The following is a 16682-nucleotide window of genomic DNA, read 5'->3' as shown; positions in this document are numbered from 1 at the left end:
GACTTCCACTGATATGAAGTCTGAACAATGAGGTGACCTCATTAAGCAGCACAGCTCCAAAGTGCCTCTAATATGCAGAGCTACAAACTATCAGCAAAGCTCAAGGCATCCTTCCTGAATAAACAATATCACAGGAATGTCCCAGTGACCATCATCTTTCTGTGTTTATGACATCTGCACTGTGAGAATCTCCACGAACAATTAGACATACCAGCTCACCCATGTCATATGTTAAACATCAGAAACTCCCACAGAGGAGTATCTTGTTTAAACAGTCTCTCAACTCTGTCTGCTCCCTGTTTCCTCTTCAACTAGGTCTGACCTTAGCACCAGCAGAAGGGCAGTGAACCAACAGCACTCAAGGCACAATATGGCAGGGTGGCTGTTGGCACAGGATTATCAGTAGTAGGCTCTTGTCTTGAATTAATTTTCCTCTGAGCGTGACGAACCTCACTTTGGTCCTTCAAAAAGCCATGCTGCACAATCCATTTATTTACTCAGGCATTTCCTGAGCGAGCAATCTGTACTGTAGCAAGGCCTTTTGTTTGTCTTTGTTTCTGAGTATTTTTAAGTCTTCTCTCCCAACTCCCCACCCCCTCATCCCACCTCCAAGGACAAAAGCTGGCCAGGCACTAGCTCCAGTGGTCCACAGGGAAAGAGGCTTGCTTTTGCAGTGAGGAAAACTTGGATCTTAGCAACTGAGAAATACCTGCTTACAAAGGTCACAACTCTCAGAAGAGCATCTCCTTGTGTTCAAAGTAGAACAGGGTATAAAAAATTGAATCAACTAGGAAGTCAGGACCTTCAGGGCACTGCAGTATGTTACATGGACTTGATCATCCATTTGCATTTTACAGTGGCGCAACTCAATTTAATTCAGTGCTTTGGCCATAAACAAATCCCAAACTGGAGCAAAACAGTGAAAAGTTTGAGTCATAGGAAATTTCTCTTGGGTTACAGAAATATACAGTCAAATACAATTTATAATCATTATGAGAAGCATCAAAGCAATTGTTAAACATACTCTACACCGTAATCTCCTTCTAGAGAAGACACAAAAGGTCAGTCTAGAGGTAAGTGACCTAAGGCTCAAGCTTCTTTGTGTTTTTTGTCTCTGTCCCTATTCACCTATTTGGTAACATCAGAATCACAGAAATGTAAGGGTTGGAAGGGCCCTGGCAAAGCAGGGTCCCTAGGACAGGTCACACAGGGAGGCATCCGGACAGTGCTGGAATATCTCCAGAGAAGGAGACTCCACACCCCCCTGAGCAGCCTGTCCCAGGGCTCCGTCACCCTCAACAGGAAGAAGTTCTTCCGCAGATTGGTGCGGAACTTCCTGTGCTCCAACTTGAAGCCATCGCCCCTTGTCCTGTCCCCACAGACACTGAGAAGAGGCTGGCCATTTCCCCGTCTCCCACACTTCAGATATCGATAAACACTGAGCAGATCCCCTCTCAGTCTTCTTTTCTCCAGGCTGAACAGCCCCAGGTCACTCAGCCTTTCCTCCTAGGGGAGATGCTCCAGGCCTTTAATCATCTTCGTAGCCTCCGCTGGACTCTCTCCAGGAGATCGCTGTCTTTTCTGTACTGGGGAGCCCAGTGTCCAGCCTCATTTCTGGAGTTCCATGCTGGGGCTGCCGCTTAGTCCTGAAGCGTGTTGCAGGTTATTGAATATCTTGACTGAATTTCAGTCGTGGGTCAGCTTTTTTAACCCAGGCTTTTCCATGCAGGGACTGCGATGCCAAACCATGCACACAGTTTCTGCTTTCTGTATCGCAATGTTAAAAGCACAGTTTTAAGAGCTCCCACATACGAATTTTATCTTTCAAGGGAAAGGGAGTGGGAAAAGGGTTTTGAGGTCTCAGTACTGTGGCAGAGTATTAAGCAAGGAAGATTCAAAGGAATAATGTCTAAGGTAGGAATCTACAAGTGGAGAGCAGCGAGCGGGGCTGGCAGGGAGATGGGAACTGGGGGAGATGGAAACCTCCCTACTGGTTATTCCTTGAGCGGATGACAGCGAGGCGACAGAAGGAAACCCTTCACATCCCTGGCTTGGAGTGCTGAGAGCTGTACTGAGCACTGCAAACCACTGTAGCCTGAAAGCATAAGCCTTTTTTTTTTTTTTTCTTCCCTCTAAAAAAGTTTTCAGGAAGTCTGGGGGAGGGGCAATGCTGTTTCTTTTTGTTATAATGGGCCCCTTTGTGGAGATGGAAGAGAAAAGATCTGCACGCCTGTGGTGCGCACGCTTCCCAGTAATTCCCTGGGAAACTTCCCAGGGCTCCTAAAAAGCACAGGGGCCCCTGTGGTGCGGGGAAAAGGGGAGGGGGGGCTTGTCCAGGATGGAGCTGATGGTGCTGCTCAATGCTCTGGTTACTCGCCTGCTCTTTACGTTGCACTCTCTCATCGGGGTCTGGAGAGTGACTGCGGTGAAGAAAGAACCCAAGTACTGGCTGCTGGCACTTCTCAATCTTCTCCTGTGCCTGGAGACAGGGCTCACCCTCAAGTTTAAGCAAGGCAGAGGCTACAAATGGTGAGCATACCCCTCTGGCTCCAGCGGAGCCCCTCTTGCTTCTTTGCATGTCCCTTTGCTGTAGATGCGAAGCTGCCTTCTGTGGCCGCTGCCCAGAGAGTCGTACTGCCCTGGCTGCTGCTGCCAAGCTTTCAGGGACCGTGCTTTCTCCCCTGCTGCACCTGGGGCTGGAAGGGGTTGGGGGGGTGGGGGCTGTGGAAAGCTGTTAGAGCCCTGGCTAGTGCCTTGCCAAATCCAGAGGGCTTTCAGGATGGGTGGCTGGCAGCAGACCACTCGGGAGCTACTCTGTACACGTCTCTGTGAGCATCCAAGAGCATGGGAGATGTAGCTGGAGGCAAGAGGTCCGTGCTCCAGAGCTGGGGAAGCAGGGGGCACACGCTCCCTCATACCTCTCACTGTCACTGGGCACCTCCTAAGCAGCGTGCCAGGGACTACACATGAGGTACAGAGGGGCCATGCAGATGCCCCCCATCTTTCCCCATCCTGCCATGTCCCGGTTTGCATCTCCTTTCCCAGTATCATGGTCCCTGTCCCTGCTTCTCGCGCCCTGGTAGGGCACGAGCCAAGACTCAGTAACAAATATTAGATGAACAGCTGCTACTATTGCAGTACAGCAGGAGCGGCTCAATATTTGGATTTGAGAGGCTATTCCAGAGAGAAAGCTTGGTGCATGGAAGGCTGTCGGAGGAATAAACAAAAAAAAATTAATAGTAGGGGAGTTTGTCCAAGGACAAGGGTTTTTACATGCATCTACTGAAGTCATCTACAGCTCATCGGTGCTCAGTCAGCCAAAACAAATGCTTGTAAAGAGGAAGTGGTCACATAACTAATTGTCAAGATTTCACTAGGACCTTTTATTTTTAAAAACTCAAAACTGCAGACTGGCCCCGAGACAAATCCAGGACAGAAAAAAACCCAAGAGTAATTCAGTGCTCTTAAATTCCTGTCCACTGCAGCCTGTGAAACTCATTAGGGCAGAAGCAGCATTGCATGACAATTCACACGAGTGTTCCATGCTCGAAATCTGACTGTAGAGAAAGCAGCAATAAAAGCCTGGGACACAGAAAAGTTTAACAGCAGCAGGGTTCCAAATGCAGAGTTATGAGATGGAGGCAGAGTGAGCAGACCTGATTCACTGCGGAGAGGAAGGCAGCAGCAGAGACTTCACGAAGGAACACTTGCTTGTGGCAGCTTTTAGAAAATCCAAAGGAAAAAAAGAGATACAGAAAGCAGATCCATTTTTGATGAATACATGTACTATAAGACCAGGGTAAGTTTAGCTGGGAAGCAAACGGATGTGGTCCAGTACTTTAAGTAGCACAGTAAAGTATGTTTCTAGGTAAGACCTGTAGACAAACAGCCAGCATCTATTTATGTCAGGACAACTTTCTGTTCTGGTAGGTAACACATTTGGAACAGGCAGCTTCACCTGCATTAATAGAAACAACTTTATGGACAGCCACTGAGCCAGGCAACAGGACTCTCCACCTCAAAGAGCCTCCTCGTATTGTCTCAATTCCTTACCGACAGAAGACTTACCCCAGCACACACACAAAAAAATCAGTGTCACATGTGGAGAAAATGTATTATTGTGGGCCTGGCCATGGAATGTTTCCTCTCGATTGCTCCTTCTGAAAGAAGGGCAGGGTTAAAGCCCTTGGAGTCTTCTGGCTTGATGTGGTATTATTAGCTCAGTACTGCTAACCTGCCAGCTGGATGGATTTTCCTGTGCTCCAAGTCCTGCAGGAAATACTGTAAAATATGTTAGCTCTCCTATTCAAATGAGAGGTGTGTTCTCCCAAAATAGCCAGTCTAAAACCCCATGGAATCACTAATTTTTGGGTTTTTTTTTTTTAAAGAAAACAACAACAGAAAAACCCAAAGCCAACACCATCACCTCCTGAACTCCACAAAACAACAAGGCTCACAAGCCAGGAGAATCTTCATTAGAGGGGATTGACTGAAGCACTCCAGAGCCTGTCTTTCTTCTGAGCAGCAGGGTTTCCTCTTTGCCTGGAACTTAATCCTCTCTGGAAACACTGTAGTTAGAGAAAAAAAAAAAATAAAGTTACATTCAGGATAGGAACAAGCAGCAAACACAAGAAGAATCTGCCAAAACACCTGGTTCAGTTACATACTTCCGAGTGATTTAAATTTGTCACAAGACGTGCCAGTGACAGGACAGAAGGTACCAAGCAACTCTCAGGAGCTTGATTCTGTTGCCCTGTCCCAGGCCAGTCACACAGATGTGATGCAAAGGCTGCTGTACATCTCAGCAGCAGTGCAGACCTCATCAGACCTCATCCCTACTCCAAAGGTATAGAAATGGCAAAAAAACCCCACCTCAAACAACACTGACGTGTTTATTGAGAAAACACCAGTGGAACCTCACACAGGAATCACTGCTTGCGGAAGGAGTAAGTAAGCCTTTGTAATACTTCAGATAAGCTCAGCTCAAGAAGGTGAGGATAATAAAGCTTCACCATCATAAATATACAGAAGAATGACATGGAGAGAAGAACCAGAGACAGAAGTCCTACAGAGTTCTCCATTTGTGCTGGCAATTATATAAACAAGGCCAAGAGCCATTTTTGTAAGCTATTTTTGTCTGTGCTGAAAGACCTTCCAGTGAAGAAATACTTGTTTTAGGCAAACTAATGCTACTTCTGCTTTTACCGAATTTACAGAACTGTAGGGGTTGGAAGGGCCCTCCAGAGATCATCAGATCCAACCCCCCTGCCAAAGCAGGGTCCCTAGGACAGGGCGCACAGGGAGGCATCCAGACAGGGCTGGAATATCTCCAGAGAAGGAGACTCCACACCCCCCTGGGCAGCCTGTCCCAGGGCTCCCTCACTGGGGAGTTCTTCCACATATTGGTGCGGAACTTCCTGTGCTCCAACTTGACGCCATCACTCCTTGTGCTGTCTTTCCCGTGCCAATGCACGGGATTCTGATCAAAGCCCTTATCCCATACGGTAGGAAGCAGAAAATGCCTTTCGATTCCGATAACAATGGGCTACGCTGTATTTACAATGTGATATAACACCAAGCCATCTTTTCCTTCACAGGTTTTCACCAGCAATATTTTTGTATCTGATTTGCACAGTACCATCGCTATGGCTACTAGAAATTCATCATGGGACTCAGGTATTTATTACGAGACAGGACGGGCTGGTTTGAAATGGATGCATTACTTGATGGGGTGGATTTGGGCACACACAGAAGTCTGACAGGTCTTGTTCCCATTTTCTGTTTTATCCTGGGAGGTCTCCCAATCCAGCTACAGCTATACTGTGATGACTGTGCGTTTCCTAAATATCAAATAGTGAACCCTGCTCCCAGGTAAAAATGAGCCAGTTTATTGGCTGGGGAACTGCGGAGTAGAAGTTTGAAGTTTCACCTCCTGGTTACCCAAGCCTGATTCTTGTTCAGGACAGTAAGAGAATGCCATTGCTTTAAGGGCCTTTGTATAATAAAGTACAAGTTTCGCGGCACTTATGGGCAGATCTCAACTCCAAACAAGCCCAAGTTGAGACAGGCATCACAGAAGGGGGCCTTACACTCAAATTAGCTCATGTATGCCCAAAGCTAGAGGAACGCTCACCGATCGCTACCATAGAGAAGTGACATGATGATCTGGCTGTCAGTGGTTACAGCCTTTCTTTGCTTGTGCTGCACAGTAAGCTCTGTGTGTGTGTGTGTGTGTGTGTGTGTGTGCATTGGTGTGTCTGGATTACAATTCGGGATGAGAATGTGCAGTAAAAAATTTCCAAGGTAATTGTTATTCTGGAAGATGTAATCAGTTATGGCCAGGACGGAGCCACTCAGCCCAGTGGCCCCAGTGAATCACTCCCCACATGGGCTGCTTTCCAGTCCCCATGGTGAAAAGGGGATGCTTTTTTCTGCCCCAGCCTTTGTGCGTATGCAGCACCTTATATCCGCAGCAGCAAAGGGCCCCAATAGGAACACGAGCAAAAAAGCTACAGAGGAAAATACATAAATTAGACTAAGAAGACATAGTGCCTCATTTTCTCCTTTGAAACATTGTTAGAGCCCACAGAAGCATAATCAAATATTCAAAATTGTGTTTACACTGAAAATGCCTGAGGCCTCTTCTAAATACAGCAGCAGGAATTTATTGTCGTCGTGTTTTGCCAAATCTCCTTAAACAGTCACAGACAGGTAATGCAGATATTGAGAACATTTGTCACAGTTAAATCTGGTCCAAGGAACAGGCCAATTCCGTAGTCAAAGGCAGCAGTTTATTTCCCAAAATGATGTTAGAACATGGCATACTTTGTTCTTATTGATATACTGCTACTGTGAGTTAAAGAGGGAGTATATCAAGTTAACGGCTTATTTTATACCTGGAGAGATAGGAGGGAAAGTTCTGGAAACACACAGTCTAACAGATTCAAAGCCCATACCTCCAGAAGGGGAACAGCCCTCCCAACAATTTGCTATGCAGCACCCAGACTATTCCTTCATCTCCTCCATTGTTAAAACACTAACAGAAGGGGCAACTAACGCAGCTGCTAGATCCACACATTTAATATATTCACCACAAAGACAGCCTGTGGTCTTTAAGGTAGTGGAACTCTGATCTGTAAGAGAAAACATCAGCTGCTTACGTCGGTGCCACTATTTTCAGGCACACATTAACATGCAGCCTCTCCTCCCAAAGACAGAGGCAGTACTGCAGAACTGGACGTAAGTAACACCATCCATATATCAACAGCGAAATCCCGGCTACATAGAAATAGCTGCTTCGTGGTAAAGTATTTAGGGATGAAATATGTGTTTGGGAGAAGCTATAAAGTAAATTGAGCTTTACCAAGTGAAAAAAAAAATTGCTGTCTGCAAAATAGAGCAGCAAGAAAATTAAAACCATTTGATCCATTAAAAAAAAAAAGCCAAGCACACATTCTTTCTTAGTGATGTATAGGATCACAGATAAACATGTATTCCTGTCACCTTCCAAATGCCTGGGGTGTCACTGCCAAAGGGAGTGACAACTGACCACCTTTCACAAAGACTACCTGACTACTAGTGCTGCAACCAATGTAGGCTTCCCAGTCAGTTATAAGGCAGATGCTTGCTAAGGTTTGTAATTATTTTTTAGGCACCTTGACTCATGCGTTTTAAGGAAATCATGCATATTCCTGCCTGTTCCCTCAGCCTCCCTCTGACCAGCTACAATTCTGCTGCACCACGCTCCTAGAAGTGACCTCACATCTTCCACCATTTCTTCCTGCCCATACCCATTATCTTCCTCAATTAGGAAGACAGTTCAAGCAATCCTTCCCCCTTCTTTTACATTTCAGCTTTCTTGTATGAGCAAAACAAAGCAGCCATGGTTCCTTTGAATTTCTGACATCACACATGTTGCCATAGCAATGGCAATGTTTCTGTCAAGAAAGGCAGCAAGCAAAGCAGGGTACCTGTTGCTTGACAGAGACTTCCCTGCTCTGGGGAAGGACTAACCTCCTCCACAACACACACCCACTGCCAGCCTCCATACACACATCAAGGGCACTCCACCCTCATACTTACCATCTCACTGCTCGACCCACTGCAGAAAGTTTTAGCTCATCTCATTTTTATTTGGGAATAGCAGATTGTCAGTAGCGCGTGAATAGACATTCAGTGAGTCATCTCAGCGTTTCGGGGGTTCCCCAGGCATTGACAGTGAGCTCTCTGGAGGCCACACAATAGGACATCCTCATGTCATGCAACCCTGTTTCTGTTTTGATTAGAAGTTTTATAAATCAAGGGAATAAAGCTTCATGCCAGGAAAATACCCAAAGGAATCAAGGTAGAACTTATGCAAAATGGGTACGATTCCTTCCTACTTTACTTTTCCACAGTAAAAAAAAAAAAAAAAAAAAAAAAACAAGCTATATTGGTTAACTACAAACAGTCCTGATACCTAGGAGTAGCTCTAGTAGTAAAGAGGGGAACTGTGTCTGAAGTGCCTGCAAAACTCAGCATTCATCTTTTCCTTGTCACGCTCCTGCTAAGTCACTGTGCACACATAATTGGCGAGGCAAACACTCCCGGCACCAAGAGTCCTGTTACACGCGTATACAGGATGAAAATCAAGGCTCTTCCCCAAGCTTTTGAGTGAATCGCCAGTGCAATCACCACTTAAAATATGCTGAGAGAAAACAAACCTCCTTCCAGTCGCCCCCATGCCGCACGAGCAACCTGCTCCTTCTTGCTGGCACAGGGAGAGCCACAGAGTCTGCTCAGTGGCACCCACAGCCACCTTGCTACCCACGCAGCATCACTGCTACAGGCTCCCATTTCTCTCCTGTCCTTCAGCCACGTGATTGTCTTGCTGGGAGTTCTCATGGTGCTTTAGAAGGGATTTCCCATGTCCTTACACATGTGATGTTCCAGCAAGCTGCCTTGCACGGGTAGTGCCTTAAAGTTGGCAAATTCCTCCTCAAGCAACTGGCTTTAAAGGGCAGACAAAAATTTCTCAAGCTCTGATGTAAGGTTTAATACAGGGTTATGGCTTCCCTCCTCTCACCTCTGCCCAGGCAGCCAAGGGGCCAGAGGAGTGGGCTCAAATACAGATTTAGCAATGAACCAAAGGTCAAGGTGAATCAGTCTCCCTCCTCAGCACAAGGTAGTAACACCTTTGCCCTAAACAGACTACTGGTAACAAGGTAGATACTCACTTCTTAATACACTGGTGTGGGGCTACCCCAGTTGTACAGTATTTTTGGGTCAGGTCACCTGTGCGACCTGTCCTAGGGAACCTGCTTCGGCAGGGGGGTTGGCCTTGATCTCTGGAGGGCCCTTCCAACCCCTACAGTTCTGTGAATCTGTCTCCTCAGCCTACCACATTGTGTTGCCCGCAGGGGGTTCTGCAGTAAGGCTGACCTTGACCTCAAGGGCTGGTCTCCATAGGCTTTAGACTTTTTCTGCAGGCAACAAGGTAAAAAGGCTTCTCCAGAGCCCCACTTCAACTTAGTTTCTGAAACATCCTCTGAGCAAGCTGTTCTGTCCCTCTTCTTTGGTTGAGGGGCTAACTCGGGGACGTCAGCCCCACAAGCCTGTGGCTGGGCAGAGTACCAGCCCCTCTGTCTCACTGTTTCCATGCCCACGACTTCAGACTTCCCTCCTCCAAATGGATATATCATCTTCTCCACATGCATGGGTCAATCTTCCAAAGCTCTCACACCCACTGTATAATGGAAAGGCCAGCAACGTGACAGGCGCTGATCTCCCACCCCTAGATTCTCAGAGCACAGGAAGTTGCTCCCTTCATCTATGGCAAGGTCAGGCAAGAGGCAGCGTTAGCCCAGGTACTGAGCAGTATTATTGGAGGCCCAGTAAAGTATCCAGGAAGAATCTGAAATTTGCCGGAATATGTTGCCTTTCCATTGGCAGGCGTTACACCGAGCGCAGCTACTTGGTATGCACTGGAACACATTCCAGTTGTTGCAGAAGAATCATTCCCCGTGCAATAAAGTTGTGTGGGGCCCAGTGGAGAAATGCAAATCGTCTGGTATTCTCTGGCACAAACAGGACAGGAGAAGAAGTCTTGGATCACAGCACAGTTTGGGTTTCTAATTATCCCCATTTTATTATAACGGAGATGCTAAGGGGTTGTTATGAAGGCAGATTTTAGACCCAAACCCCAGTTGCTCCAGAGGCAGTCGCAGGGGTGAGGGTAGAAGGGCAGAGCAGTTTTCCAGACTCTCAGCGCAGCCCCAACACAGGTTCACCACAGTTGAACTAAGAGTATGTTTTAGCCAACATTTGATTTGCTGGAGCACTGGCTGCTTGGAGAAAATAAAACCGCACATTTTTCTACTCCGCAGGGGTAGGCAACAACACAGACCCATCCTTCTCACTTATTTCTGAATCTTGCCTTCCACATTATTCACAGAATAAATCAATGGTGGTTTTAGAGACCTTTTATCCTCAACAGTAGAGATAAGAAACAGGTAATTTGAGAAAAAGTTTGGATATAGGGACTGACCACAAGCAACTTTCACCCTATTTTACTGGTTTTAGTCCAATAGGGAGAGAGAACACATAGGAAACCCATCTTCCTTTTCAGGAGAGCAGCAGGCAGATTGCGTTTAGTGTGCAATCTTAATGGCACAGAGGTGTCACTGACTCTGGCCACCTTTGAATCTACATCCTCTTCTACGGTACAGTCCTACACTCTCTCGGGGACCTACCAACACATTGCTCCCATCCTTCAGAATGGAATTCCTCCCTTCTGAGAGGCAAGGGAGGAAGTTACACTCAGTGCGAGCTTTGTAAAAGTCAACTTTCATAAACGAACCCTCCCCAGTTCAGCCAAATGGGACTCTTCCAGCCACAGAGCGTGTCTGCACATGCAGGATGCTCATGCAGGTGTGATGCTTTTGTTCACAACAGTACTGCAGTAACGAGCCTGGAGCAGTTCAGGTGAATGTCAGCAATCAAGACTTCAATCAATCCAGAGACAGCAATCATGCAAGTGAGGGAACAGATCACCACATCATTCAGACGGTGAGATGCCTTTTCCTACTCCTGCTAGACATCTTATGCTATTAGAGGACTGTTGTATGTGTTTGGGCACACTCCTAACATAATCAGTAAAATTAAAAAAAGAAATTATTTCAGAAAGCCACACTGTGAATGTGGCCTACAGCACGCATTCTCTCTACAACTACCTGCAAGGAGGATACAGAGGCAGGGCTCAGTCTGTTCTCTTGGGTGACAAGCGACAGGACATGAGAAAATGGTTTCAAACTGCATCAGGGGAGATTTAGGCTGGATATCAGAAAGAATTTCTGTACTGAAAGGGTTGTCAGGCATTGGAACAGGCTCCCCAGGTGGGTGGTGGAGTCACCATCCCTGGAGGGATTCAAAAGGATGTAGTGCTTAAGGACATAATTTAGAGGTGGGCTGGGCAGGGTTAGGCTGCGGTTGGACTGAACATCTGAAGAGCCTCTTCCAACCCAGGTGATTCTATGAGTCTATGCTGCATACTATCATTGCTATGAAAAGCCCATGCGAAGAGACTTCTCCTACCCTTCCCTTCCACAGCTCTGTAGCTGACTTTAGAGTGTCTGGGTGATGGCCAGCACTCAGCTGGAAAAGGAGTTGCACACAGAGAAATACTGGCCATTCATTACCCCAAGCTTGTGTTAACATGCCTTTTTCAAGTAATACCTGCCACAGAGAAGTGATTTGCTCTAAAGCAATATGAGGACAACAAGTAGGCTTAAGGATGAATACCATGCCTGAAGGTACCTATAACATGTCAGTCTCCTGAAGTTACAGTATGTTACTATTGCTGTCTTTTAAACAGGCTAAAGTCTTTGTGAAACAGCTCTCTACAATCTGTGAGACCGTATGGACACTGGCCCTCCACCAGACTTTTCTACTGCTACTAGTAGTTGGGAGATGGCTTCTCCCCATTGGGGTTGAAATCACCCGGGATCAATTGTCTCAGCTGCTGCTCATGTTTGTGGGAACAGCAGCAGATATACTTGAATTCGCTAGTGAAACCTTGGACATTGAAGATGTTCGGTAAGGACCGTGCACTGACATGAATAATTTGTGTAGCACGAGATAGTGTCTTTGTTTGAAGGTTTGTATGCGCCATCTGCAGTGCTCAAACTAGCGGGACCTTATTTCCCAGCTACACTCAAGGACTCTTCCCTACTCTGACTTTTCCCTCCATAAGGGACCTAGTGGCTCTATGAGCTTTGTTACAGGTTACTCCTCTGCTGCCAGTGGAGAAACATGTCCCATCCATGGCAATAAAGGGGTACAAGTAGCATCACCACCCACCAGGTCACTGCCAGGTGGTGATGCCACACTTGATGTGCAGTAAGGCTCTTTCAGGTTAACCAGTTGTTTTAAATTGGACAGTGAAGCAACTAGAGTTTGCTTCAGTGATTCATTAACCAAGTTGCTTCTATGGTTCTCAAACAGACTTACTTCACAACCGTGATAAAACATTCAAAGAGAAGAAGAAAGGGAATGGCATAGTCCAATGTCAGTTTTCAGCATTGTGATCTCCCCCTCACAGCACTCAGATGAACTGTAACTTCCATCAAAGAAAGAGAATCACAGAAGTTGTTCATCTTCTTACAGGCATACAATTTTATTTTTTAATACTAAAAAAAAAAAAAGCCTTCACAGCAGGAAAAGTGGCCCCTCCCACTCAGCAGAGAAGCTTCAGGCTTGCAAGGAATGTGTAATCACTGCAAGGGTAGAGATATCTCCTCTTTGAGCCCCAGAGTCTATTTCCATATGCTTCACATTAGCACATCAGCATTACATATATAGCATACTGACACAGCTGGGACATGTAACCTGAACAGCAAAAAATTCTATATCAAGAGGTGCTTTTCTTTTTCCTCAGTCCTACATCTCAAGAGCATGCATTAATCACTGCCTCACTCAACCACCCTTTAAATAACATTCCAAATACTACAGGAAACATTTTGGTTACTGCATAAGGAAATCACATATTCACTGTTACCACTTTTTTTTCCCCCTCTCCCTTTCCCATAGGAAGAATTACGCTCTCATAAATGCGATTCTTGCTGTATGGACCTGGAGTATGTTACAGTTTCCACTGGATCTTGCAGGTTAGTGCTTAGATATAAAAAGGAGAACAAATGCTTTAAGCTTTTGCTGAGGTGTCTTGCAGCTGTGCACATGCTGTAGGCTGTACGTGCCACAGATTTCTGGTGGAGAGCAATTCATATGACAATGAATTCATATGACAATCTTTTGAGGAAGCACTTGTTTCTGGCTAACCTCCAATTTCCCTGATAAAATGCTCTACTTCCAGGAAAAAATGGAATGATAATGCTGTATTGAAGCATCTGTTCTAGTTGCCTGGTTCTGCCTTAAAACTTCACTGTGTGAGCTCTTGAGTGAGATCTGGTCTCAGATTGCATTACTGCTTGGATCTGGGCAGGTTGTACACCCTACAGAGACAGATTATCGTTAGCCACAGGGAACGAGCGGTACAGCCAAGAGCACAGAGGAGGTTATTGCAGAGACATTACCTAGTCACAAGAAACCTCAAGGACCATATAATGCTGGGACTGTGCACCGTCATCAAATAGACTCACAGAACCACAGACCAGTCTGGGTTGGAAGGGACCCCCAAGGATAATGCAGTTCCAACCTGCCACAGGCAGGACCACCACCCTCCAGTCCTGGATCTACACAAGGTTGCCCAGGGCCCCATCCAACCTGGCCATCTCAAACTAAGAGGCCCAACATTTAGCTAGTTCAGTCCTGTAGCTACAAGTCCACAACTTGACTATACCAACCAGTCCAAAGATGAGTTATCCTCACCCAAATCTTACATAAAATCAATGACTAGGTTGACACACTGACTAAAATAATTAAGAAAATTAAAATTTCCCAGAATAATTTCTTTTTAGCCTCTTCTTCATGGACAGCTCTAGGCTTTGTTTGCGAGACTGAAGTTTGGGAAACATTTCAGCTCAGCACCCCCTGAAAAAAAGCCTGACGCAACCACATTCATATTTATCAGAGCTAACATACCTGCTATTGATACTGTCTACTCTGAGATGTACACCACTCATGTTTGTGGTTTTGGTTGGTTTTTTGTTGTGGTTTTTTTTTTTTTAAAGCCATCAGGCTCCCCCCATATATATATCACCACCTCCCAAATACATTCAGATGGGCTTAAAAATCATAGCATTAATTTAACCTGTTGTACCTCACATGTTTTCCTTTGGCTTAAGCTTTTCCGCTTATGTAATTACATCTTCTTAAAAAAACAAACCAAACAAAAACAGGTTGCTGAACACAGATTGCCCTGAAATTTACTATGCAGATGCACAGCTAGTACTTTTTATTCAAGCATCAGAATGTTTACTTGCACATCAAACATGACGTAAAATAGACATTTTTAAGCACTCATTAATGGACTACAACAATGAAGTTCAGACTATCAAACAGCACCGGCACAAATGCATATTAAAAAAACTTAGCTGCTGCTGAAGCTTTGCCTAATGGATTCAGTGAATTTCTACATTCTGGAACTCATTTTCCACTCAAGTCTCTTCCCCCCCCCCCCCCCCCCGGCATTGACTCAGACAATAGAAATCTTTTGATAAGCTGAAACGTTTGGCAGTTGTTACTGCACTACAAGCAGCTAGATTATTTTTAACCTAATGAAATCCCACTGCCCAGAAGACACGTTAATTAAACTACATAGATATTTTTCGTATGAGGCAGCCACACTTGCCACATGCAAACCTTTGCGATGATCCTTCTCTAGGCACTGTTCCACAAAGACCCTTCCAGCCCACCCCCACATGATTGTTATTGCAGATTCACAGCACCGTAGGGGTTAGAAGGGACCTCAAGAGAGTGAGTCCAACCCCCTGATGTGTTCAGCTAAGGGATGCACATCCATGCGCCTTCCAATGGCCGCATGCAATTGCATTCCCAGGCGGCTACGAACCAGTACCTGTGGTTCGGATCTTGTTTGACAAGGAGTGACCATGGGGTTTTTTGCTATCCATAATCCTCTATATTTTCCAACACTGACACAACTTATTCTTACTACAGAACACAAAAAAAGGCAACAGCGATCCAGTGAGTCTTTTAGCAGGAAGGTCTTAGCCTGGAACAGTACAAGTGCTACAGCTCAGGCTGCTCCCATTCAGCATGGCAGGGTGCTGTGGGGGTTGCCCCCCCCTCAACCCTTAAAGATACATATTAGTCTAGCACATTGAATTAACAGACAAGTGCCTGGGAAGTGGTTGCAGAAAGATTAAGTGATCTGCTGCTTGTTTTAAAAGTGGAAAAACACTGTCAGCTTTGTGGGATGGAGAAGGAAAAGCGGTTCGTAGTACAGACCGCTCAAATTCCTGCTCCACACCAGCTTAGTGTGTTTTGCTGAAGCAGATGCTAGAAATGGGATCTGTTGGATGTTGAATTGTTCAGTTGAATGCATTTATATATCTTAATATAACTGTGTTTCATTTTCAGTACAGCATATTGGCTGCAAACCAAGTGCGTCAACTAAGCGGATCCCCAGCCTGCTGCTCTGCAGGTACAGCGCGGAACTGTGGAACATTGGGGTCAGCCTTTTCATACAGGATGGGCCCTTCCTCATTGTGCGTTCAATCCTCATGGGGTACTTCCGAATATTCAATCAGATGCTGGTGTTTTTCACAGCCAAAAATATCTTAGTCATGACTCTGCAGCTGTACCGTTTGGCAGTGATCACCTTGGACTTTCGTGCCACCATTCTGCAGAAGAGCAGGAAAGGAGAAGTCAGCTGTTGCCCATGTGAGCATAACGAAGCTAGTACCCATGCTAATGTTGACCAAGCTACCACTATGAAAGAGCTTGTTGCATTTCCTCCAAAAGAGGAATCCCAAGCTCCTTCAGAAGATCAGCAAGCACAGGTGCTGACTTGAAAGAGGTTGCATTCCCCACAGCTTCTTCAGAGGGGCTTAGCCTATTTCTATGTTCAAAACACACACTAAGTGCCTAAGTCATCTCTTCAACATAGAGATCAAGTATTTCTTCTAAATCGCAAGAGAAATTTCGGAAGCAAAGTCATAGAAATGGGACTTTTTTGTATCCATTTGTATGTTGGGTTTTGTCTAGTTTCCTCTATTATCCACAGGGGTTTTGTAGCCATAGTTTCTAGTAGCAAGAAAGGTTTGGCACACTAGCAAGGGTTGGTTATTACCTTTGGTGGCACCCTAAGATACGTACTCACATGTATTCAAACAGAAGGACAGGCCTATCTGTTCTGGGAAGTAGAGAAGCATTTAGTTCTGCTTGAATGGTCAGGCTATAACCAGAGCGCGATGAGTGGTATGCTCGCCATGCGCAGGAGCAACTTCAGCAGCAACAACCGTGCAGATATACAAAGGTGGATGACATTTCTACTGTTACTGTGACACCTGAACATTGTTCATTCAAGTAGTTTAAGAGTCTTGTTCAAATGTTACCTCATTCTTGGCTGGATTCAGGTAAAAAAACTGAACAACTATGCAACACCAGGAAACAGCACAAATATTGCTGTTACTGGGGACCTGCAGGGTCTCAATAACTTCAATATCACAAATAAAGAACTTAAATAAAAAGCAGACCTACAGATCATTAAAAGACAACTGCATGTC

The 16682-nt window shown here is 45.6% G+C and overlaps 1 protein-coding gene across 1 annotated transcript; it reads left to right on the top strand.

Annotated features, from left to right (window-relative positions):
* Positions 1–2338: 2338 nt before the first annotated feature.
* Positions 2339–16096, top strand: TMEM26 (transmembrane protein 26; the record flags this gene model as incomplete). The annotated part of the gene is made up of 6 exons (XM_084265141.1): positions 2339–2529; positions 5598–5676; positions 10933–11046; positions 11852–12072; positions 13066–13142; positions 15535–16096. 6 exons carry the CDS (start codon positions 2339–2341, stop codon positions 15966–15968), a joined length of 1116 nt encoding a protein of 371 aa, XP_084121267.1. The 3' UTR covers positions 15969–16096.
* Positions 16097–16682: the final 586 nt, after the last annotated feature.

Source organism: Gallinula chloropus, assembly GCF_964237585.1.
Source record: "Gallinula chloropus genome assembly, chromosome: 5".
In the NCBI taxonomy this organism is placed as follows: Eukaryota; Metazoa; Chordata; class Aves; order Gruiformes; family Rallidae; genus Gallinula; species Gallinula chloropus.
This window is presented reverse-complemented; position numbering and strand designations above follow the sequence as displayed.